Here is a 26,092-nt window from a genome sequence, read left to right as displayed (position 1 = left end):
TTAACAGTAATATGGCCAAGGGGATGAACATAAAATAACTTCAATGTTAATGTACCTTACATCACATCAATGAACATGGTGAACTTGAGTTAAAAGGGTAAAAAATGAACTATAAGCAAGTCTACAATGACTCAGAATTACAAGTTCACTGGAAAGTTGCATCAAAAGTTTTCCAACAAAGGACAATAAAAAGAACCAAATGAATAAACCTTGAAGAGTAAGAAACAGAGAACTCAAGGCTCGTAATGAATTACAAGTCTGTTGTAAAACTGCACAGGCATCACAAAAGTTTCAGTCTCTTAACGGAGCCAGTCTTTGCGACTCAAATTTTCCCCCTTCACTCGCTTTGAAACCTGTATTTAAGTGCTCTAAATTCATGAGATTTTTCTTTGGCCATTTGGTGTGTGCTAGGCAAATGGGCTTTATAATGGAAGGGCCTGCCCCCCAAAATCCCAAAACGCCTGTAAACCCTGATGAAGACGGGATACATACCAGGTCCTCGTTACACCCGGCAAGACTTTACTACTAGCTGGCTCAGCTGGCGCCTTCAATTTGTTGACGATTAACCCAATCGTAACTCTTACGACTATGATTTTCTTCCTTTCCCTTTTTTGCCAAGCTTCTTTCCTTTTGATGTTTTGTTCTTCCTACTGGAGATTTTACTTGCCTTTTTCTGCCTATCCTTCCTAACTTGTTCAGGATCTTTAAGTTCTGAACGCACATGGGCATTGGGCACAGAGAAATGCCCTCTGCCCCTTTTGAACTTTCTATTGAATCCCTGGTGCATCTGGCGATCCCCTGCAAAACAGGAATGATGTCAGAGAAACAATTTGTTTTTGATAAGTATGTCAGAGAACAATTTGAAACAGGTTTAAATTGTTATTCCATGGAAAACTTTCTTAAGCAATATATACATTGAAATTGCGCAAGGTTAGTAATTGCAACAAATTTGAGTTAAGGTGATCCAGTAAGTGATAGGCCACGAACTTTTGATGGTGAAAAGCCAAAGTTCGATTTAGAAATCATAGTTTTAGATTAGGAGATTTGGCTTTCTTGTTGAAGAAATTTCAACAAACAAGGAATAGAATTTCTATTAAAAGGGGGACATAAAGAAAAAGAACTTTTTTATTGGTGATAAAAATAAGATAAATAAAATATGCATAATAGAAAAGCTACGTTGGTGTTTCCTCACAATGCAATAAAAAATAAATTCTCAATGCATTACAAATCATAAAGAGCTCTTTGACAACACAGGGCTACTAATACAATATAATACCTTTTCAAAAACAAAAAAAAAAAAGTGACAAAATAAAATAAGAAGCATATTTAGAAAAGGAAAAGGATTTGATTAGACTAACATGCCAAAGAATGAAACAACGATACAAAATGCCAAACTGGGAGAGTCAGAGAGAGAGAGAGGTTCACAATTGTAAAACACTGATTTCCAAGCATCACCTGATGAACCTGGGGTCCCTTCAGCATTTGTTCCTTTAAGAGAGATCTTATTGTGAGACCGTTCTTTCCACTTCTTATATATCCCAGTCTTGCTCGCTTTTACTTTGGAACCACTCTCTGTCTTTACCTGCACAACAATTTAAGGATACAGAGAAACGCTCATTAAATTATATAGAACAAGAATGAATATGTGACCTTTAAAACTTCAGATTATTCAATGGAAAAAACAGTTATAGCCCCATTGCCAATAATCCCATACTCAACCAACCTGTTAATGTAATTAATAGAAAACCCTGACAACAGAAACATACAAATTTACATGGTTTACCATTATATAAATCTATATCTGAATGTAAAGACAACTACTGATCAACAATGGAATTGGTATTACTGGGGAAAACAAAAAACAAAAAGCCGTGGAAAAACAAAGTAAATGGTTGTCTGATGATTGTTAAATGGAATTTAGTTTACTGATGGGTTATTATATAAAATTGTTGCACCTGATCCAAAAAGAATCTATTTGCATACTATAACACACATGCCCTCATCAACTAGATGTAAATGAAACTGGAACACCTTTCTATGCACAAAATACAAAAGAAACTCTGAGGTTTGAGCACCATATGTGATGACAGAAGGATAAAGAATATTTCAAAACAACTAACCAAAATAATGCACGCAAGAGAATCTAATTGTTGTCTGGCAAGATTAGGCTAAACATGAAAGTGATTATCCACATGATGGTAATGACCCATTATCAGATACACATTAGCTAGGGATACTGTCCACGATCCAGATTGACCAGGATCCAGTAAATATACAGTGATTGTACAACCAAGGGGTGAGCATACAAAATAGCATTGAAACTACATGCAGCAGCTAGTAGTACATGTGAATGATGTAATAGGTGGAGATAACAACAGTTATGGCTATGATAGTACAATGTATCAATATGTGTAGATATTAGTCTTTATTAGATTACCATGTAATTTCTTATGACTAATTTTCTTTTTTTATTAGTAATGACTTCAATGGTTTACAAAGTATTCCAGGTAAATTCTCTATTTTCCATGATTAATGGATAATGAGACCCAACAGAAAAGCAAGATCTGAGCTCTAAAACCCAGAGACAGGCCCAAAATAATGACTTGTCCACAGCCTGCCTCAAACTGAAAAAGAATTACTGGAGTGCTCACTGTTACCTTGTAAAAAATGCATTTTTCCACTAGAACCTGCCAATCTAAAACATGAGGATAAAGTAAACATTTCCTTGAAATTTACAACTGGATTCAACATAATACCTTCCCACTGGCTGTCACACGCTCGCCATTGTTCAGTTTGATGTACTTTTTACTCCTCTGTCATCCAAGCAGATTCACAGCTTGTAAAACTAGAGAATGTTGTCAAGACAATAATAACAAATCAATATTTGATTGCTGAAAATACCTTATCCCAATGATATACAGACTTTTGCTTCTGCAAACCAACACTATCATCTGCAACTAGATCAAGCACAGCAGCATCCAACCTATAAATACAGATACACATTTAAAAAATAAAGAAATGGAAATTTCCTTAAAATCTTGTATAATGCACCAAATGAGCATGCTTTATGCCTCTGTAGAAACCTAAAGAAAATGAAAAACACCTATCACAAGACTAGAAACTTAAAACAATATATAATGTCTAAAGCATGCCAAGCTACTGTGAGGTTTTATTTGACTACAAGTTTCAGAACATTGGTCTCCAACCTTTCTTTAGTTCTATAAGAAGTTCTTAGAAGGAGAATAGACAAAAAGACAAAGGAATCTATACAGGATTAAAAGCAAAGAAAGAAGTATGAAATCTGTCAATCTTTGCCAATCATGATGAACACCAAATAACAACAAAGAAGACATTGTTAACTGTCCATCATAAAGAGTACAGAATATCTTGGAATTTGGGACTCAAATGAAAACTTGGGGGAGGGAGAAGTTACAAAGTCTGTCAGCCAATTGAAAACCTTAATCAAGTTTTCCTCCAATCAGAAGGTCATGACAGTAGAGATTGGTAACCAGATCCTGTGGTCCGTTTCACATGTTAATCTTCTTTAGAGCCCTCAACAATTCCCCTCCTGATCCTTCTCCCTTCCTTGAGATTTGGAATGGACCCGTACCACCAAAAACAAAAGCATTTGTAATGAGAAGCTGCTCCCAAAATCAACATGTGTGTTCTCTTCAATGAAAAAGCAAATCATGGTACCTTGCCATGTGCGTGTTCTCTGCTATGGTGCAGGAGAAGTGTTGAACATCTTTCTTTTTTTTTGTCCCTACTCTGTAGTGTGTATTTCTTCATCCTTTTTGGAGCAAGATGGCCCAGCCCAAATAACACAATGGAGGCAATCATATTGTGCTGTGGACTCTTCATGGGAGTGGGAATGCAAGAGTTTTTGGAAATACATTAAGAGATGTGCAGTATTGTAGAAAACTCTATAGTGAAGACAGCCCATTGGGTACTCACCACCAAGGAGTTTAATGGTTTAACAACCGATAATATACTTTAGGGCTGATATAAAATGCCTAGGTTCTCCTCCAGAAAAACTGTATTGAAACTCCATAGTTAGCACCAGAGGCAGGGAAGCTGAAATTCAACTTCGATGGGTGAAGTCTTGGCAACCTGGGTTCATCAGGTGTAGGAGTGGTAAGGGACCATCTTGGAAATATTATAACTAGCTTTTCAAGACCAATTAGTGTAGGGAACTCAATGCTGAGATTGCTGCACTTTTTACAAGGATTAAAATTAGCCCAATCTCAAGGATGGTTAGAGCTGATGATTGAAGGAAACTGAAAGGTGACCATGGAATGGCTGGAAAACAAAGACAAGGGTCCTTGGTGGCTGCAACAGCCACCCTATAATTAGAGAAGCCATTTTTCAGCACCCAATCGGAATTGCTCATTCAGTTGTACCCTTCGTTCAGCTAACTCAGTAGCTGACACGTTGGCTAAATCTGGAAAGATTGGAGAACAATTTTTAGGGGGAATACCAAGGCCTGGCATTGCTGCAAATCTCACTTAAATGCACTGTTAGTTTCTTGGCAGCTTATGCTGCTTATTTTGAATTAATTCAATTATCCATTACTGATGAAAAATCATAAAGATTCCAGAACAGCATTATAATAAAATAATATCAGAAAATGAGAAGCAAAACGTTCTCACCCTTGTTTTCATTGTTTTCACTACAACAGAGCTTTCTCACTCAAACTACAGATTTACATATGATGCAAGTGCACAGACATAAGCATGCCTATATGTCAACCAAATCAAGTGGAGCTCTATAAAATGATTCATTCCTGATGGCAAGAGAAAAGTGACCATATATTTTGTTCTCAATCTGTGGAGCTCTATAAAATGATTCATTCCTGATGGCAAGAGAAAAGTGACCATATATTTTGTTCTCAATCTACATACAATGATCAAATATGATATAACATATGGTTGACTCCACCATGTAGCCAAATCAATGTTTTAAAACGTGGAGGCATGATGCAAGGTGTTCCACTACCAAGAGGCGTGAGGCATAGTTCAGAACACAAGAGGCTTAAGCCTCCCGAACACAAGGAGGCATAAGCCTCCTTAAGAGGAGGGGGGATAGGAGGCGCATGAGATGTGCATGAGGCATGAGGCATGAGGCATGAGGCGTACGCCTCTAGCACGCCTCATGAAAAAAGCGCATGAAGCATACGCCTCAGAGGTGTCAGCGCCTCTGGCATACGCCTCAGGGCGTTTTGGGAGCGCCTCGCCTGGAGGTGCGCCTCCAGGCATACGCCTCCCACGCCTTTTAAAACACTGAGCCAAATACCTGATTATGGCACAGAAATCAAGAATATATAATTATATTTGCTAGACCATAACATAAGCTAAGTTGCAGCACTGCTAAAACTCTTTTTTGTGACACATACCAGCACTTGGCCTTACATCCAGACAACCATGCAAAAAATTTAGTCACCTTCTCTGTCTATTCATTTATCACCTTTTTATAAGGTATGAATGTATAGGAAGAATGAACGGAAAAAGAAGAATATACAATGTCTTTGTACTTACCGACTTGAGCCAAAGCCTTCCTTAGCTTTTACTGAGAGTCCTGCTTCCAAATGCTGCAAGCAATACCAGAATGTTAAGTTGTCCAAACTGGATCTTCAGAAATATGAGAGAGAGAGAGAGAGAAAGATCATTGGTGTAAATAGTATCTTCAGAGGAAATAAAAGACCTACTTGATTTGTGGGTACAGAACTTATGTAGTACTCTTCATCCTTGAAGCTCTTTGCCTTTCTTTTAGAACCACAAACTTCTACAGTCGATGCAGAAACATCAATGATAGTAACCAGAAAATGTAAAAGATGTGTCACTCGATATTGTTTTGATTTGAAAAGATAAAGTTGCTTCACAGCACACACTATGCATCAACAAAATAAAAATCAAGAAAAAAAAGAAGATAGTGATGACAAAGGAAATCTCAAATGATTTTTTTAATTCTCTACTAGTTTCATTGGGGCTTCAAACACCAACAAGAAAAAAAGTGGGCAAATTTGCAAAATGGAATGTAATCAGGCCACCTGGAGAGATATAACCCCTTTCAAGCTGAAACTTTCTTAGACAATTTCCCAATGACTATTTCTCAAGGCATGTTCCTTGGTATACCTCTCAGAAGATGTCTATATATTTAAGGAGACATGATGCCACCTTACAACCAAGGGCATACGCTTCATAAGATATACCTCTCAGAAGCACAAGACTCCATTTCCTTGTTTCCTGCCAAACTACGCTTCATAAGATATACCTTCAGGCTCAATACCTTTACCACCAACGAAAAGACGACTTTCAGGTTTTTAAAATCCTTTACACCCCTGAGTTCACCTAAAATCAGTGTTTTAAAAGCGCATGGCACAAAAAAAACGCAAGAGCCAATTTGAACCTAAGGTGCAAGGCGCAAAATTACAAAAAAAAAAAGCTAAAAATAAAAAAAAAAAGTCAAAATTCAAAAAAAATGCCCAAAAAATGCAAAAAAATCAAAGAATATTAAACATAATGTTAATAAAAATATAAACTTAAATTTTAAAATAAATGTTTTAAAAACCTATTATCTAAAAATAAAGTACATAAACATAACATATAAAGCATTTTCAAATGAAAATTTAAAAATAAAAGCAAACATATAAAGCATTTTCAAGCATGTAAAACCCACAATCTTTTTTTTTCCTTAATTGCATTGCTTCAAGTAGCTAATGTGAGGTAAAACATATTTCAGCCTTTCTCAAGAGTCTAGTAGGTTCAGAAGTTCAGTCAGGAAGAGCCAAAAGAAGACCACAAACAGACAAAATCCATGCACATTTTAGAGTTCATTTTATTTCACAGACAAGTCTGAAATTGGAGACAATGAGCAGATTCTGTGCAATCAAATGCCAAGTGGAATGCCATCAAGCTTAAAAACACTTGATGTTGAGTACAGGAAACATGTAGCTAGAGGTGATTATGTTCATTGACAAGGCCATAAAGATGAAGGCCAGAATTTTTCAAATGAACAATTTAAAGAAAAAATAACACAATAACTATTGTTTAGAACTTAGGAGAGGTGACAAGAAATACTAAACAAACTCCAACAATCTGAATATTAATAGAGGAAAAAGCACTTTATGGAAAATGAGAGAATTAAATTAGAGAAGTCGACAAAGCAAAACCTTTCTTCTCTTTTTTCTTTGCAACAGAACTTTCTGATTGGACTTCCTGCAATAAATAAAACAGGATAGTGATAGTTTGTTAATCTCACCAGGAACATTTTTTCTATAAATTGGGCACATTGATTGTGATAGGACAAATTTTTAGAACATAGAGTTTTTTAGTCTTGACAAAAAGAAACTTTTAGCTTGTTCATTAGGGATGAACCTGGTTTATAAAAAACAGGATGTGTCACAATCACCACTGAAAAGAAAATCCTACAAAATTATAAAATAAAGTTGAATCTAAAATGTAAGCCAAAGTATACTCTGCATTTTGATGGAAATTTACTTATATTTTTTCAATAAAAAATAAAAAAGCATTTAGTTGGGTATGATAGCAAACGTTTTATGTGCAATGCCTCGGTACTTAAAACAAAGTGATCTCAGTGCAATCCAATATCCACAATCAGGACCCACCCCATAATAGATTATCTACTGTTGTTTGTAATAGATTCATACTTCTATTTTAATCTGTTTCTTTTACTAAACCAAACATCATTAATAAAATTGAAAAACTAAAGTATACTTGGTGTCCTCAAGCCCAACTTTTTGGACTCACTAAGTGCCATTATGTGAGATACTGAGATTTCAAAACGCATTCTTTTCCATGAAATTTAAATGTAATATAATATTTTGGGAGGAATAGTCTTTTTGGATCATTAACAAATCAAGAGATACTCACCTAGTACAGATTGGCCAGGACAGGAATTACTATATCTGAGAAACTGGCATAGAGGAAGCTTCATTTGGATTCATGAGAAAAGTAAAAATGTGAAAGACTAACTGCTTGGTGGACCAATTTCTGAGATAACTGTTATCCATTTATAGGCTGTAAAAAAGGGCATGTAAATGGGATAATTACCGTAGCTTCACAACAGAGACACAGCCACTACAATGAATACCTAAGCCCCTACCATGGAAAAATTTAACTATACATAGGGCTCCAGTATATCAAAAGATAGTTATATTCCTTTGTTGGTTCTGCACAAACTTCTTTTATTCCCCTTCCTGATTACTAATATGATCAAAGAGAAAGATAAAGCAGTTGTATAACCACAATGAAAAGACATTAGATGTAAAGACAATAGAGAAAAGGTACAAAAGACACATTGGAGAAGAAAGGAAGGGTGAAAATAATGCAGAAAACATGGTTTTAAAGGGCAGTGGAGAAAATGCTATTCCTGTTTTCCTCTGCAGATTCTCTAGAGCAACATGTGTAACTTAATGCCATCCTTGAGTGCCCCATTGGTTTCTCTTACATGGAAAATCAAAGCCATCTTCAAGAGGAAAATATGAAGAATGATACTTCTTAGATATTTCTTAGGATATTTAGAGAAAAAAGAACAACAATATTTATATATGTTATCGATTCCTCTGGACAGTGTCAAAAACATTTGCCTCTATCTAGTCTAAATTTAGTTCCTTTTGCTAGATGAGGCAACTCCAGCCTTTATGCTTTTGTCTTGTTTTTTAGCCCATTCTGTACAGCTTGTTCTATACTTCCAATATAATCAATGAGTTTATCAATCGTGACTTTTGTATATTGCTATACTCTGGACTGCAGAGTAGCTAAAGTACTTGTAACCAGTTATTTAAATTAATACAAAATCCTCTTCTGCTTATCAAAAACAGAATTTATCAAGACTGGTTTATTCTACGAAACAACCATTGGTTAAATGCACAAGTAGTGGATGCTGATAAAAAAAATGCATTAGTGGAAACAATGCACATCCTATAACTTGTCTACATTGCTACTAAACTAGAAGTCATGGTTTAAAATGTCCCAAGTTTCCCTAATATTTCCATGACATGTTTCCATTTCCATGGATACCAACACAAAATTTTAAAGGAATCAATATGTCCCCCAATGACCACTACGAGCACTATGTGGAGTACAAAATACAGTTTTCATAACATATTTCCATTTCCACTTCCAGGGGTAGCAACATGAAATTTTACTGGAATTGACATTTCCCTAGTGACCACTATCAACACTATGTGGTGTACAAGAAAAAAGAGCAGCCCAATACATGAGGTTCCCCCAATGTGGGATCTAGGGAAAGACAGATTTATGCAGCTAGTGTTTTAAAAATGCAAGGCAGAAAAAAAAGCACAAGGGCCATTTTGCACCTGAGGTGCGAGTTGCAAAGCAAGGTGTGCACCTTTTTGAAGCAAGGCACAAAAATGCAAAAAAATAAAAATAAAAAAACGAAAATTTTCAAAAACAATGCAAAATACTAAAACTATTACACACAATATTAATTAAAAATATACTTAAATTTTAAAATAACTGGTTAAAAAGGCTATTATATAAATGAAAATACAGAAACATACCATGTAAACATATTTAAAATAAAAGCTCAAAAATAAAATCAATCATAACATTTAAAACTTATTCAAGCATGTAAAATCTTAATCTCTTTATTTTTTCTCAATTGCTTTACTTCAAACAGCTAATGTGATGTTAAATATTATGCATTCCTAATTTTACAAGCCACCTTTGTAGCAAGCCCCTCAGGGCAAGCCCAAACAAGTCCATATCAGGGTCCTAAATTCTTAATCCCTACAAAAAAAAATTAAAACTTCAAGTGTCTTCAAAAAATATTTTTTATTAGGGTGAATGGATTAGGTTGTTTCCAAGAAGCAAAATTTAAACATACACAGAGGTTGTTTCCAAGATTTGAACATTAGTCACCCAAGTTGCAATGGAGCAACACAACTGTTGCACCAAGGCCCACCCTCACTATGTGGAGTACAATAGATAGTATTATAGTATCAGTTGGTTACAATATTGTAGATATGTGGAATAACAATGTTATTGCAAAACTTACATGATTACCACTCTGAGCTAGCTCAATATTCATTTCAAACATGAAGTTAAACATTAGTTTTTCTTTGTGAAATAGATTGTTTGGTTGATCTATTACAACCATTTACATTTTATATGAGCTTAAGTTTTACTTTAATTCATTCTATCATGATGCTTTGAATCTTAAGGTTCACATGACAACTTCAGATCGTATTCTTTTAATTATAACATTGGTTTCTTAGCTTTGTTTGATGATTTTAAACAATATAATAATTTTAAAAAGTGTGCCTATGCTTCTTTTATCATTTCATAAAATACCATTCTATATTTTGCATATTTTACAAAGTTTCCACTATATCTATAATTTTTACAATATTTCCGACATGTTCATTATATTTGGACAACTGACATTTCCACGGACACTGATATTTTGAGCCTTGACTAGAACAATCTCAAGGGCTAATAACGGATTGCTGATCCAAGATATCCAGGGTCTTGAAAGACATGCACTGGATATCAACCTAACCTTTGGCATTTTCTTGCAAAACCTGGCCACTCTCAAACTCACACCCATGTCTAATTCTTGTTAAATAAAATTTTTACCATTTTACCAAGCAATAGCCGTCAAGCATTTAATTCATATGGACTGAATAAATTGTGTCAAGAAGGTGAATATGATATTAAAATTTTTTTGGAAAAATGATATGATTAACAATATTAATCACATTAAGTGAAAGAAATGTAAATAACCAACTTTGGCTCATGAACTTTGAATTGCAAGTGAAAGAAACAGAGCATAAAATGTAGCTTTTCATTCTTGGTGGTAGTGAACTCTTGATTTTCCTGTTGTCTTCAGAAAAGAGTCATTTTGTACCTTTATCCCTTTATTTTTAAACTATTCTTCTTATTAATTAAAAATAACAGTATAAAAGGGGGAGATGGGCATTAGAGTTGCTACCTTTGACACCTGATCAACAAAGCGTTGCTGATGTACTTTGTTGATGATCTCTTCATGGACAGCTCTTTTCTTCTTCATTACATCAACCCATTGACTAGAAGGACCCTGTAATTCAGAAAAATATTATTCACATAGAATACAAGCAACTACATTAAAGATATAGATCTTTGACAAATAATCAAAGCCTTCATTTTCCCCTAAACATTTCAGAGATCCACATACCCAAGTTCCTATCAAAAATAAATCCACATACCCAAGTTCCTATCAAAAAAAAATCCACATACCCAAGTTCCTATCAAAAAAAAATCCACATACCCAAGGATAAATAAGGCTTTTTCTTTGATTGTTAATGCACAGCTAAAAATCTGTCCTTGCCATTTAGAAAACCAATAACCAAATCTTATTGCCAAAAGAGTAGGGTGTTAGAAGAATTGATGAGAGACTTTCGTGGGAACTAGGGGAAAAAAGGGATCACAGAGTTGGGTGGGAGGTGGTCATTAGAAGTAAGGAGCATAGTTGTCAAGGCGACGCCTAGGCAACTAGGCACTTTTCAAAGAACGCCTCGCCCAAACGCCAACTATGTTAGGCGCATGCTTAGTGGACTGAAGCAAATATATATTATATAAATAATTATTAAATAAAAAAATATAAAATATATAATATTTTATTGGTTGTTTTAGTTTTTATAATAGAACCTATTCGCCTAGGCGACTAGGCGCTTTTCAAAGAATGCCTTTCCCAAACGCCAACTATGTTAGGCGCATGCTTAGTGGGCTGAAGCAAATATATATTATACAAATATTTATTTAAATAAAAAATATAAAATATATAGTATTTTATTGGTTGTTTTAGTTTTTATAATAGAACTTATTGCATGTTATCATGCTTTGAGGTAAGTAAAAAAAGGCTAATCTTCGAGGGTTTCACATTGACAATAGAATCGAAGTATCGAACTGAGGAAGACGAGAGAACAACAGCCTCCATCGTTCCCACACAGTCCTCTAAAGTCGAGGTGAGATAATCAGTTTTCTTCTTCATAGTATTTTATTGGTTGTTTTAGTTTTTATAATAGAACCTATTGCATGTTATCATGCTTTGAGGTAAGTAAAAAAAAGCTAATCTTCGAGGGTTTCACATTGGCAATAGAATAAGTATCAAACTGAGGAAGACGAGAGAACAACAGCCTCCATCGTTCCCACACAGTCCTCTAAAGTCGAGGTGAGATAATCAGTTTTCTTCTTCATATTTCCTGGTTTAAAACAGTGGTTACGCCCCATTTTCTCCTCTTCCTTTTTGTATCTTTGCTCCAAGATTTTTGAATCATTTTATTGGACTAAAACAGGGGCTCCGCCTCCTTTTGTTCTTAAATTTTCTGCATGTTTTCAGCTTTTTTTTCTCATTACTGGTGTCTGAAACAGGGGCTCCACCTCTTATTTTATTCTTCATATTCCTCTTTTATTTTAGTATTTTTTTCACCATCTTTTCTGGGTCTAGAACAGGGGCTCTGCCCCCTTCTTTTGTTCTTAATTTCTTCCATTTTTTCAGCTTTTTTTTGTTCACATCATTGGTCTAAAACAGGGGCTCTGTCCCTTCTTTTCTTCTTCATATTTCTTCTTTTGTTTTAATATTTTTTCACCAGATTTTCTGGGTCTAGAACAGGGGCTCTGCCTCCTATTTTTCTTTTTCATTTTCTTCTTTTATTTTAGAATCCGTTCCCTATGTATTGTTGATCTAAAATAGGGGCTCTGCCCCCTTCAGTTCTTTCAAGTACTAACTTTTAACTTGTAAGTTGCAACTCTAATATATTGTTTTGCCTACTTGAAGCAACACTGCAAGAAATACAAGCACAAAAGTAAGTGCAGAATACATAAAACCAATAAAAACTAGTTCAAAAGGGGTAGAAAACATCAGCAAGCCTTAGTTTTAAATTCCATCGCCTAGGCACCTAGGCGCCTGGACGCCCCATGGTCGCCTAGCCTCGCCTTGGCACCTTGAAAACTATGGTAAGGAGGCACGTGGTTTGGGATAGGAAGTATTCAAAGGAGTAATGAGGCACTACTTGGAAAATGGTTATGGAGGCTGCTAAGGGAGGGGAATAAACTATGGGCTAAGATGATTGTGAGCATTCATGGGCAACTGGCATATGGCTGGGATGTTGGAGTTTTGGCAAGGGCTAAATGAGCTTCTCCTTGGAAATCTATACACGCCATTCTTCCTTCTTTCTTGCCATTCATCAGGAATGACCTATGTTCTAGAGACCGGGTAAAGTTCTGGGAACACTCTTGGGTGGGAGATGCAACTTTGAGAGAACAGTTCCCCTCCTTGTATTCTATCTCTATATTTAAAAATTAATCTCCACTTTTTTACGGTACCCTCAAATTCTTTCCTCAGCTTTGATTGGTATTTGGGTCTAAGAAAGGGCCTTAGGGATGCTGAAGTCAACCATGTTTCAGCCTTAATTCAGAATTTCAGACCTTGGTGGGGTGGTCTTGGACCTAGGGAGAAGGGATAGTAGATTTTGGACTCTGATCCCTGATGGAGAGTTTTCTTGTGCCTCCTTTTTTAAGGCCTTAACAAAATCCTCGAGTAGCTCCAACATAGACTTTCTAGTCCTGGAAGTTTGGGGCAAACCGATTCCTCCAAGGATTGGTGCTTTTTATTGGGAAGCCATTCTGGGAAGATGTAACACTTGTGACTTTCTCTAGAGAAAAAGACCTAATTGGTGCCTATCCTTGAGCTGCCATATGTTGGACAGTGGGAGGAAAAAATTCAAGGATATTTAATGAAAAGGAGAAGAATAAGGAGGTCATTATTGAAACAATTACTATTAGAGTGGTGCATTGGGTGAAATCTCTAGATATGTTTGGCAATATCTCCACAGATATGATAAGAAGAATTGGAAGTGGCCAACTCAGCACCTACTAAAACCAAGGTTAGCCCCATTCGGTCTCCCCCGGTCTTTGGCTTTTACCAAGCTGAACTTTGATGGGAGTAGTGAAGGTAACCCAAGGCCTTCGGGAATTCGAGGAACTTTTAGGGATGAAGATGGGAAAGTCCTTGCTCTATTTTCTGGTCCTATTGGTGTGGGTGATTCTTTACGAGCTGAGATTCTGGCAGTGATAGAAGGAATGAAGAAGGCGAGGGAGCTGGGTTGCAGCAAACTTATTATTGAAGGGGATTCAAAGTTGGTTATAGGATGGCTTCAAGAAGAAAAGAAAGGCCTTTGGAAGTTTGCTAATGTAAAGAAAATGTTCAACCAGCTAGCGCAAGGTGTGGAGATTCAGATTCAATGGATAAGGAGGTGTGCCAATTCTTTTGTTGATACCCTTGCTAAAAAGGGATGGGAAGGGAACAACTGTTTTGGGCTATTCTGTAATTGAATTAATTTCTTTGGGGAGGGTTAAGAGAGTTTACCCCTCCCTTTGTACTTCTTTCTAACTTGAAAATTTAATTATAGGTGGTTATTGATCAAAAAATTCTTATTGCCAAAAGATGTTCACTGGCTAATGTACATGAACATGTACTAAACTAATTTTCTTTTTGAATAAGGAAATTTTATTGAAAGAAAAAGGTACAAAGATTAGTAACAACAAAACAAAAAGAGAAAGGGAAGAAAGGACAACAAAGTTTGCCAGTCCTCATTTCCTTAAGAGGAGTACCACCACAGTTTTTTTTATTTTATAAATAATGGAAATAATTGCCAACGCATCTACACAATTCTGGGTGACAGAGGGGCACCTAGTCACTTAGGCACTAAGAACTTTTAGCTAGTTCCTTAGTTTTATATACCATTCAGCAAACGTGTTAATCGCAAAAAAATAGCAATCCAATTTATTAAAAACATTAAGATTCCTCTTAAAACGTGGCAAATCATCATATCTAAAAGATAAAAATATTTTAAACATATATTTAATAAAGTACTTTCATATCAACTAGCGGGGACCCATGCAATGCACGGGATTTATTAAGCAAAAGTTAAATAATAGTTTCATGGATTTACTAAAGTCTACCCTATAGTTAGCAATTTACTAAAACACCACTTATAATTTACAATGGATTTAATCAATCTTTCATTAGATGACAGTGGAAAATGATAGTATTGACCCTAATGCTCATTTAAATAAATTTAATCAAAAGAAAAAAATAAAAATACTATTTTTTCCCTTAATAAGGGTATTTTTGGAAGAAAAAATCATGGGTCTAATGGCAAAACAAACACTCCTTAATGAAAGGTTGATTAAGTAAATAAGTTGTAAAATATATGGGATGTTTTTAGTAAAATGAAAACTATAAGGTAGGTTTAAGTAAATATGTAAAGCTATAAGGTGTGTAAGAATGGCAACGGGGCGGGTTCGGGGCAGGGATCATATTCGCCGTCCCCGACCCTGATTCTAAAATTAACCCCCATCCCTGATCCCGGCGGGGATCGGTTCCCCGTGGGGACCTAAATCCCCAAAATGTTTTCAGATAATAGTATTTTTTAAAAATAATTTTTTTAAATAAATTTATTTAAAATAAATGAAATTTTTAAATTATAAATAATGTTTTAAATATGTTTTAATATATATAATGTAAAAAATATAATAGTATATTTAATATAAATAACATTTAATATTACAATCGGGGTCGGGGGCGGGGCGGGGACCTAAATCCCCATCCCCGACCCTGACTGGGGATTCCTATTAGTCCACGTCCCTGTCTCGTTCCTCCAAAACAATCCCCACCCTCGGCCCCATCGGATCGGGGAAGTCGGGTCCCCGTCAGAGATGGGAAAAATTGCGATCCCTAAAGGTGTGTTCTGGTAAATGACCCTAATAGAAACACATAAGAGTATACAATTGTTTTATATTTTCAACTTTTTAAATAATTAATAATTATTCATATTTTATATACTACTTTTAATAATTTTTTATAATACAAAATAACAATAATTATTTTCAGTTAGGTTTATTCATCAAACTGATGAAACGAACCAACCCGATCAACTCGACTTGAGTTGCTCAGTTTTCTACTATTTTAGGTCGGCTTTGGTTCAAAATTTTCTCAATTCAACCAAGTTGGATCAGTTTCACTTTGGCCATGTGTAAACTTACCAAAATCAGGCGATCTAAGCCATGTGTAAACTGACCAAAATCAGGCGACCTAACCATGGATATATATTAATATTTTATATTTTAAATATAATTTTTAATATGGAAAAGTGGTAAATTTCCCATATTTCTTAGTCTAAAATGTTTTATATCATAAATCTAATTTTTAAACTTAATTTTTAATAATTGTACTATAATTTTTAAAACTAAATTTAATTTTAAGTTTAAATCTTTTGAACCGACTGGCCAAAGCAAAAATCGACCCAAACCGATACAACTTGAGAAGGTTGGATTTCACAAAAGGTTAATTGGTTTTAGCTAACCAACTCCCCAACCTAACAAAGTCATATTAGTTGGCCAAATAGCCTATGACCGAACCAAACCAAGTCACGAACAATCATAATTTCAGCTAAATTAATAGTCTCATCTCTGATAAATAATTAAGAATAGTTTAATCTCCAATAATTATTGAAAATTTATAGCGAAAATACACAATTATTGAAAATATATTGATAATGAAAAAAATACAATAATTACAAAAATACAATAAGTACTAAAAATATATTAACTTAGCCAATAAATAGTATAATCTAAAACAATAATTTAATATCTAATAAAAATAATTCAATAATTTATAACAAAAATATAATAAATACAATAAGTTTAATAAAATAAATTTAAAATTTTCAATAATAGTAGTTTAATCTCCAATAATTATTAAAGTTTTCTGTTAAATAGCAAAACAAAATAAATTTATACATAATCATTGTAAATACATTTATCACAAAAAACAATAAATAATTACTGAAATACAATAAATATTAATTTTAGTATATATAATTATATAATAAATACAGATTAAGAGCTTAAAATTATTATGAATAAATATTATTTTTTGAAATTTATTTTCTTGAATTATTACTTGATATAATTAAAATTATTTATTTATAAGATTATGTAAAAATATTAAATTATTATTAATTTCAATATTATGTTATAATTATTTTTCTAATTTTCAGGATTTTTTAAATTTATTATATAATTTCTTTATTTTAACTATTTAAAATCTAGTTATATTAAATATTTTTTATTTAAAATATTTATTTAATTAAATAATTAAACCATATGTAAATTATATAAATTTTAAATATTAATTATTTATTGAATTTAGTTATTCATAAAATTATAATTTATAATATTATTACATAAATTCATTATTAATTTTGTAATATATTAAATTATTATTAATTTCAATATTATGTTTTAAATGCTTTTCTACTTTGAAGAAATTTTTTAAATTTATTACATAATATCGTTATTTTAACTATTTAAAATCTAGTTATGATAAATATTTAGTTATTCAAATATTTAAATAATCTATAAAATATTTGAAATCTTTTGTTATTTGAATTTTATTTATTTAAAGCTATTACATATTATTAAATATTTAAAAAAACATTTAAATTGATAGTCCAAAAAAACATAATTTAAATTGTTAGCACATAATTTCGTGATATATTTTGTAAAAATATAAAATTATTTTTTGTGTTTTTAATAAATATTTTAAAGTTATTATATAATTTTGTTAGAATATTTAAATAATTTTTAATTTTTTTAATCTAAACTTTCTTTAGATAGATATAGATTAAAAGTAGGGGAGAGGATAAATAGGAATTAGAAATAATTTAGGAGAGAAACTCTACTAAATTAGAGATAACTTTAGAGATAAATAAGAATTCGAGATAATTTATAAGACAAATAGGAATTAGAGATAATTTATAAGATAAATAAGAATTAGAGATAATTTTGGGGAAAGTAGGGGATAGTGGGGGAGGTAGTTTAGGAGAAATTTTAGGAGAAGAGATTATTTAGGTTATTGGGAAAGTGCATCTCATTGGTTATCTTGAAAATAACATGGAATAAAAGAAATAAATAATTCAAAAAAAGGAAAAAATTTCTTGACCGCTTTGTTTTAATATATATATATATATATATATATATATATATATATATATATATATATATATTAGCATCTAAAGAATACTACAATTTTATATTATACAAATTTAAGAAAGAAAGTAAAAGAGAAAAGAACAAGGTTGGAGCTGTTTTATTTAATGTAAGAGAGTACAAAAAAAAAGAAGCACCTCTATACTTCTTTTCTTTCTTTCTTTTTCTCTTCTCAAGGCTCTTTGACCTTTTAAATTTCAATAGTAAAATTTTAAAATAATGTATTAATAACATATGTAGTATATAATAAAAAGTATTAACACATATTAGTAATTAGTAAGATGTAGTAATATAGAGGATATTTTAATAAGGCACTCACCTTATCATTTTTGTTGCCTACAACACCTGGTAATAGTATTTTATTAATCTTAGAGGGAGAGGTTCCCTTTTGCTCAAAACACATACAAAAAATATAGATGTCAGAGTATTTCCTATAAACGAAAGCACAAAATCGAACTAGGAAATTAACATCAGAAATTATATGCTCCCAATGATTGCAAAAATGTTGACATTTTAGTTCTTCAAGTTCCTCTTTTTTTTTTTTGATAAGTGGTAAGAAATGTATTGTATTAATAATAAAGAGGGTAAGAAGTCCTCAATCATATCCAAAAAGAAGTCTGCCTTAAAGCATGCACAAATCATGTACAATGAAGGCTTTTTATAGAAAAATCGAAAAAAGATGGACCACCAGTGATTAGAGAAAGAGCAGGCAGGCACATCCACAAAAAACTCCGAGCACCTAGTCCAGCTCACAAGCAACCTCTCCATCTTCCCTAAGATTACCCCCACTGCAACGGATTTAAACTAAAAAATCCTTTGATTGTGTTCCTTCAACACCATCCAAAAAACTGCAAAAGGCAAGCTTTTCCACAGAAAACATCCTTTGTCCAAGAAGCAATTAATCCTCCATCCTGAGATTAAATCAACCACAGCGGAAGGAGGAAACCAAACTAAGTGGAACAGCTTAATGCAATGAAACTAAACCTGATAGGTATAGGGGCAGTGAATCAAAAGATAGTGGATAGATTCAGGTCATGCACCGCACAGGCTACAGGTGGCATCCAGTTCCTTCAAGTTCCTTAGGAAGGCAAGACTAATACATTATGGGTCTATCAAACTTCCAATTAAGTGTTCCTTGGTCATAGCTTTGTCTTTAAACATCCATCTATTGTGCTCTTAGCAAATCAACCAACAGATAATAAGAGGTACCAGTTGCCATAGGATGTTTCCACAAGGACTGAAATCTTTTCTTTTTTTTTTATCAGCATCAACAACAAATTTTATTACTTAGATAAAGAGAAATGTACAAGACAAAGGCAGCCTCAGCTACCACCAAGAAAATGCAAAGACAATTTAATATTCAGACTTACAACCGAGCCCAGAAACACACTGCCCTGTTTACCCCTTGCTTTACTAGTTGGTCAGCTAGACCATTCGCAAACCTAGGAGTCCATTGAATTATCAGCTGCATATCCCTTGAAAACCTCTTGAATTGTTTGATTTTGTTTTTAAAAAACCAAGGAGCCTTCTCATTCAGTTTTAGCCAACTTATTACTATTTTGGAGTCACCTTCAACTATTAGCTTTCTTACCCCCATCTCCATAGTTTTCTGCATCCCATAAATCACTGCATTCAGTTCTGCTGTTACAGAATCACACACTCCAATGGGGCCTGAGTACATGTCCATGATCACTCCACTTTCATTTCTTAAAATCCCTCCAATTCCAGACGGACCCGAATTCCCAAAACTACTTCCGTCAGTTTAATTTCAGGCATCCTAACTCTGGGGGTTCCCAACCCTTTAGTGCCTTCCACTTGGCGGAAGTTGAGGCTACAATTGTTCTCCAGTTCCTTATTATGTCATCAATAGAGAAAGCTGAAAACAACTCCACTGTCATTGTCCAGAAAGCTACTTTTGCTATAATCCCTTCAATTAATGCCTCTTTGCTCCTTTTCTTTTCCTCGAATATACGTTTATTTCTCTCTTCCCATAAGATCCAGATTACTGCAGCTCTTGTACACCTCCACATTAGTCTTCCCTTTGTTTTTGGCCAGCTGAAAGTAGAACCATCAAACAACCTGTCCAATCTGTCCGGAGTATTCCACATGCACCCAAAATGAGAGAAAAACCAATCCCATATACCACAAGCAAACGGACAGGAAATGAAAATGTGATGAGCAGATTCACCATTAGATTCACACAAACAGCACCAATTTGGGGAAAGGCACCATCCAGGTCTCTTTCCCTGTAGAATATCACAAGTGTTGATTGCACCATGGAAGACCTCCTAACAAAAAGCACTCACTTTTGGGGGAAATGGATGACACCAAATCTCTTTGGCTGAAAAGGGAACAACTGGTTTAGAAGGCAAAGACAACGACTTGAAAAAGGAAGCACAGCTGAAAACCCCAGAAGGATGGAGAGTCCAAATTCTATCATCTTGTTTATTTAGGTCAAGGAAAACCCCCTCAAGAATGTGTAGTAGGTTAGAAACATGGCCCAGTTCAGTGTCCCTCACATTTCTGCAAAAGCCTAGATTCCACCTGAACCCATTAACCAAAGGAGAAGGGAGCAAAAACTCAGAAATTAGTTTGCCCTTGAGAGCAGATAGGGTGAACAACGAAGGGAAAGAATCCTTCAAAGGGACTTCACCCACCCAAAGATCCTCCTAGAATTTGATTTTGTTACCTGAATTAATATCAAGTCTGATGTGATTGAGAAAAATTGGGAGACATTTCTGAATCGCTTTCTAAGGTGAAGAACAAGAGGCCCTGCTAGAAGTTCCAGCATCCCACCCATTCTCTGAGAGCCTATGAATACTAGCAACCACTTTATGCCATAACCTGTCCGATATAACCAGGAGTAGCAACTATTTATTGAGCATCTTTATACAATGGGGCTACCACTATCAGAATAACAACATTAAACAAGTAGGTGGGAGAGGTTCAGGCTCCAAGAGACATACACCATAGGTTATTCTCTAGCTGCATTCCTTCATTAACAGGTTGTCAATGACACTTGAGTTTCTTTTGACCAGATGATAGCAGCTAGTTCTCCAGACCACCTTTCCCCTCTTTCTTAATATGCCTTGAACTATATGACAACAATCTATATTCCTTTTTAGGCACCATAAATCTCCTACACATTTCTTTTGAATGTTTGAGAGCCTTAAGACAACATAATCCTTGGCATATTGGCTGAAAAAATATGACCATAACCATAAGGGTTGGAATGGAGAATTTAAAGTGACCTTATCTACTGGAAATTTTTAACTGGCCTTACATACATAGTTCACTTCTCCCCAATTGAACAACAAGAAAATTATCCATGGCACCTGAATCATTATTTCATTGAAACCCAGTTGGTTGAGATCATGTTGGTTCTTTCCAAGATATGAAACCATAAAACTAGGTTGGACATCGAGACTTAATATAATTGTTAAACAATCCATTTATCTTTAATCCAAACAACAATAGGATCATCATTTTTAGTATCTCAGACACCTTTATCCTATCCTTTATCACTGATCAGTCAAGATTAACTTGGTATCCGCTTAGACGATACTGTAAACTAATCAAGCCTTCAAGAGTATCCTTTTGTGTAAAAGGCTTGAATTTGTATTCCTTACTCAAAAACTCATGAGACTATTGAGACAGATAACAAGAATAAGACTAAAAGTCTAAAATCAAATTATAAATCAGCATATTCAAGGAAACTGAGGGTATCACCCACTAAAGAATACAAGGGATAGTTAAGTAAGATAATCAAGTTATGTGAACAAAGGACTGAGATGCTGGCACTATGTTATTAAAAAGATTAAGTGGGTGCAAGTCGAAGGCTCTAACAAGCCAATGGACTAAGAAGAAATTGGATTCTAGGATAATTATAGAAAGTTAGAAACAACCAAAAAAAAGTCCAGATATTTTCCATGAGCAAAGTTGTCACAAATTTTTACAGCAACAATGAAGTATAATGTCAACCAAGTGGATAAATAACAAAAAAAAAAAAAAAAAACTTCAAAGAGATCTCATACTGCAGTCATAAATTAAATGTTAATAAATCCTCAGAAACATATACAAGGTAATCATGTAAAGGAAATTACTTGTAGATGCTTTGATTTCGCAGCTTCACCTTCAGCTTCCAAAATAGTCTGCTTTGGTCTAGCACACACCATCATGTGGATAATTAAAAATTAGCAAAACACATCAAGATATTAGGCTCTAAAATATCTAAGACCAAAAAAACAGAACACAATAATCCCCTAAATGTGGAAAGGAATAGATATTTAAGACATAAATGTCTGGAACAAGAAATTAACTTGCATTATGCTGGAAAGTAAATAAACCCAATAACAATTTACTAAACTTGTAGAGCACAAACCTGAAAGATTTCAAACGTTCAGAAAAGGCAAGTGCTGTTAGCTCATTGCCACCTAATAAATGTTTGAAAATTGGATGCAATCCCTCACGGGGCAAAACCTTCGCCCTTCTAATGGATTCCTTTGATGGTAAAGGTTTTGTCTTTGAATACAAGCGAAATGCATTATTACAGGTCTTCTGCAAAGTAGCTAGTTCTGTACATGAATCAATGATTTCCCGGACTTTGTCTGAAACAAGATCTAGAACGGTCTGAGGAAAACGCCCATAGACAGTTTCACCATTTGCAATTGCCTGATCAATTTTGGATAACACTCCATTCATGTCTTGAAGAACATCCTCCTCAGTAGGAGCAGGTCTAATTGGTTTTGAAAGGAAGAGATGGAGATCTAAGAGGTATGGCATATCCTCAGATGTGACAAAGGAAAACGCCATACCAGTCCGACCTGCTCGAGCAGCTCGCCCCACTCTATGGACAAAAATTTTAGGTTTCGGAGGGAAATCCCAGTTGACAACATTATCAAGCAATGGAATATCAATGCCTCTCGCAGCAACATCTGTAACAATTAGCAACATTGTCTTTCTTGCCCTAAATTTTGATATATGAATCTTACGAGCATCTTGATCCATATCACCATAACATACAGATGGCTCAATACCCTCTTCTCTAAAGAGAATATTGAGGAACTCCACATGATGCTTTGTGGAAACAAATATCAATGTCTGCTGATCAGAACCAATTTGCTCCCTGATCAAATACAACAATGCAGCATGCTTCTCTTCCTGCCTTAAGGTGAAAAAGGTAAGCTTCAGGTCAGGGCTAATCTTAGTCTCCAAATCAAGCCGAACAAGTTGTGGGTCTCGAAGTCCAGCCTTAGCAAACTCAGCAAGGGCACTAGGCAGGGTTGCACTGAAGAGAAGGGTCTGACGGATCTCACACAGTTGTGCAAGGATTTTGTGCAACTGTTCCGCAAACCCCATACCAAATAGACAGTCAGCTTCATCAAACACCACATATTCCACAGTCCGCAAGGACATATCATCAATCTCAGACAGATGATGCATGAGTCTTCCGGGAGTTGCAATTATGATATCAGGATTCTGAGCCAACTCTTCAAACTGGCTCTCCATGCTATCTCCACCAACCAATAAACTAATACGAAGATCTGCATGGGGAAAAATGGGTTATCAATTGACAAGCTACAATATTGTTCTTTTACCCTTTTTTTTATTTTCCTTAAACCAAATATCAAAAGACAAAAGTTTAAAAGCAACTACATATAATGATTTTTTAGAGTCTTCCTGCTTCTATAGATTTGATGAACTGTCGCTATGAAAAACAAAGATTTTACCACTCGAAGGGCCATTCAATAGAATTCTTATGAATGCGTAGTTAAAATTTCCATATTTCCATAGATGGGAATTAAAAGTGTTATCATTCTGTCTCGCCTCAGAGGTTTCAAATGAATAAAACAATAATCAGCCTCCAGTGTCACAAATACACAATTTTCTACCGAATTGACCATTAATTACAATGTTCTATATGTCTTTTGTGAATGTGTGTGTGCCTTGCACTTTCTATTCACACTCACTTGATTAGCAAAGATTTCGTTTTGATAAATGGTTTATCAGAGTTTCCTTAACTATTTTCATGTGAATGAATAGCATATACAAGGAAGAAGCTTTTTCAAAAAAAAAAAAAATCACCACGGAGACTTGAATATCAAGTAATTCTAGTTCTATTTCAGTGATTTCAAAATCCAAATCCTGTTTTGCGCAAAAGGGCTGTGACTTCACAAAAGTCCAAAACTGACCTGTGAATCGACCAAGCTCCTTCGTGAACTTCAATGTCTGAAGTGCCAAGTCTCTAGTGGGAGAGAGAATAAGAGCCCTAACACCACCTTGAGGGACATGTTGCTTCAACCGCTCAAGCATCGGCACCAGGAATGCTGCCGTCTTTCCAGACCCGGTCCTTGCCATGGCGACGACGTCAGCGCCGGAAAGTATGAGAGGCATCGTCTTCCTCTGTATCGGCGTAGGGACTCGGTAACCCTTGCGCTTGATGCCTCTGTAAACATTAGGGCTCAGACCCAGAGACTCGAATCCTCCTGACTTGGCTTTCTTTTTCTGCTTCTCCTTTCGTTTCAGCTCTGCTTTTGAACTCACATGAAGCATCTCTTCTTCCGCCATGACCTCTATCTCGTGTTTACGCAGCGTAATTGATGACAAAAAACAAAGAAGATGAAGAGAGACGGTGAGACTCCTTTCGTTTTCAGTCGGTCGGTCGAATGGGGAACGCAGAAGTTCAACGAGAACCGGTGAGCTGCAGAAGTTCAAAGAGACCCTTCAGTTTTCGGTCGAATGGAGAAAACCCTATGTGACATTTTTGGTACGGCTGTCAATGGGTCGGGTCCAAACCGATAGAGCCGACTTTGATTTCAGATCCGGTACCGACGGGTCAGTTCTCGTTACGGTTTTTATACATTCTCCACGGTAAATTTCTTAAAAAGTCAGTTCTCCTTACTTTTTCCGACAATTTATTAACTCTACCTTTACCCTTAACATCCGTTACTATTCCGTCAAAACCCTGTTCAAAATTCTTTTAAAACCCAATATTACCCATACCTCGTCCCAAGTTCATTTTCGAGAGAACGGAAAAAACATTATTCATCATCTCTTTCAACTTTATGCACAGCGGCAACGAACCAACATCGACCCTATCCACCTCCGGCCAGGTCTCTTTCCCGATCTCTCTCTCCTCTTCCCCATTTCCGTCTTCGAACTCCCTTGTAATAACATCTAGCCTAATACCCAAAAAAAAAAAAACAGGAGGGAGGAAAGAAAGGATCAAAAGGTTAGGTTTTGTGTCAGCAACAAAGTTTTCAATAAAGCATTAAAATCCTTTCTTCGTTTAAGGCAGTGAAGGAGAGAGATAGAGGCCTATCTATATTCTAATTTCTTCCTATGGTTTCCTTTCATTTAGAAAAGATTGAGATAACAAGAATCCTCGAGAACCCTTAGTGGGTTTCATAGAGCAGAGAGGAGAGGAAAGGATGTTGGAGGACAAAGCTCTAATTGGCACAAACTGGAATCGATCAGTCTGGAGAGATTGAATGATCTGAGATTGATGGAAACGACTCTCCTAGTACGGTTTTCGCAGGCGATTCCGGTCTAGTTGCTACATTGAACCCAACCCACCTCACCAAACTTTGCTTTGGATCGTTAATGGAGGATCTGAACCTGAGAAGCGAACCTCTATCTTCAACTTGTAAATCGAGCTTTGGTTCTTCGGCTACTGCTACGAAACAACACCTTCGAGTTTCATTTATACGGAAAAGGCCAACCAACTATGGATTGGCCCACCAGATTGAAAATAACTCTAGCTCTACAACTCAAGCCCAACACAAAAGCTTGTTTGAAAACATGAGCATCGAAGATTCAATGATTCAAGATAAAATAAGTTGAAGCTCGATTTGGGGATGAATTTCTTTAGTTGCTGCTACAAAGTTGAAGTCCAAAGCGCAAGAAAACCCATAAAGCCTCTATCTTATCTCTTGAAACCTGACTACTTGTGTTTGTTGATATTCACAACCGATGGAGAAGTAGGTGACGTGTTGGGTTATTCAGCAAGAGCCTTCGAT

The 26,092-nt window shown here is 35.0% G+C and overlaps 1 protein-coding gene across 2 annotated transcripts; it reads right to left on the bottom strand.

The window, feature by feature from the left end:
• Window positions 1–26,092, bottom strand: LOC148872504 (putative DEAD-box ATP-dependent RNA helicase 29). 2 transcript variants are annotated; one of them, XM_088973680.1, is made up of 11 exons: window positions 24,266–26,092; window positions 22,456–23,617; window positions 22,178–22,235; window positions 10,975–11,079; window positions 7,169–7,214; window positions 5,705–5,781; window positions 5,535–5,587; window positions 2,902–2,983; window positions 2,757–2,813; window positions 1,456–1,582; window positions 1–798 (listed from the first exon to the last, which is right to left on the bottom strand). In XM_088973680.1, exons 1-11 carry the CDS (start codon window positions 24,639–24,641, stop codon window positions 587–589), a joined length of 2,355 nt encoding a protein of 784 aa, XP_088829806.1. In that variant the 5' UTR covers window positions 24,642–26,092; the 3' UTR covers window positions 1–586. The 2 variants fall into 2 exon arrangements, with proteins under 2 accessions (XP_088829806.1, XP_088829807.1); XM_088973681.1 differs by having other exon boundaries at window positions 5,705–5,778; window positions 24,266–26,040.

This window comes from Nelumbo lutea, chromosome 2, assembly GCF_056320005.1.
Source record: "Nelumbo lutea isolate HS-2025 chromosome 2, American lotus-T2T, whole genome shotgun sequence".
NCBI lineage: Eukaryota > Viridiplantae > Streptophyta > Magnoliopsida > Proteales > Nelumbonaceae > Nelumbo > Nelumbo lutea.
This window is presented reverse-complemented; position numbering and strand designations above follow the sequence as displayed.

What these genes read in the sequence shown, in the direction of transcription:
- LOC148872504 (XM_088973680.1), bottom strand. Translation starts at nt 24,641, where the DNA reads ATGGCGGAAGAAGAGATGCTTCATGTGAGTTCAAAAGCAGAGCTGAAA. An exon ending in TTGTTGATCAGGTGTCAAAG is followed by an intron (nt 7,215 to 10,974) that starts GTAGCAACTCTA and finishes TATTTATTGCAG; the next exon opens with GAAGTCCAATCAGAAAGTTC. An exon ending in GTGTGACAGCCAGTGGGAAG is followed by an intron (nt 1,583 to 2,756) that starts GTATTATGTTGA and finishes ATTGTTGTGCAG; the next exon opens with GTAAAGACAGAGAGTGGTTC.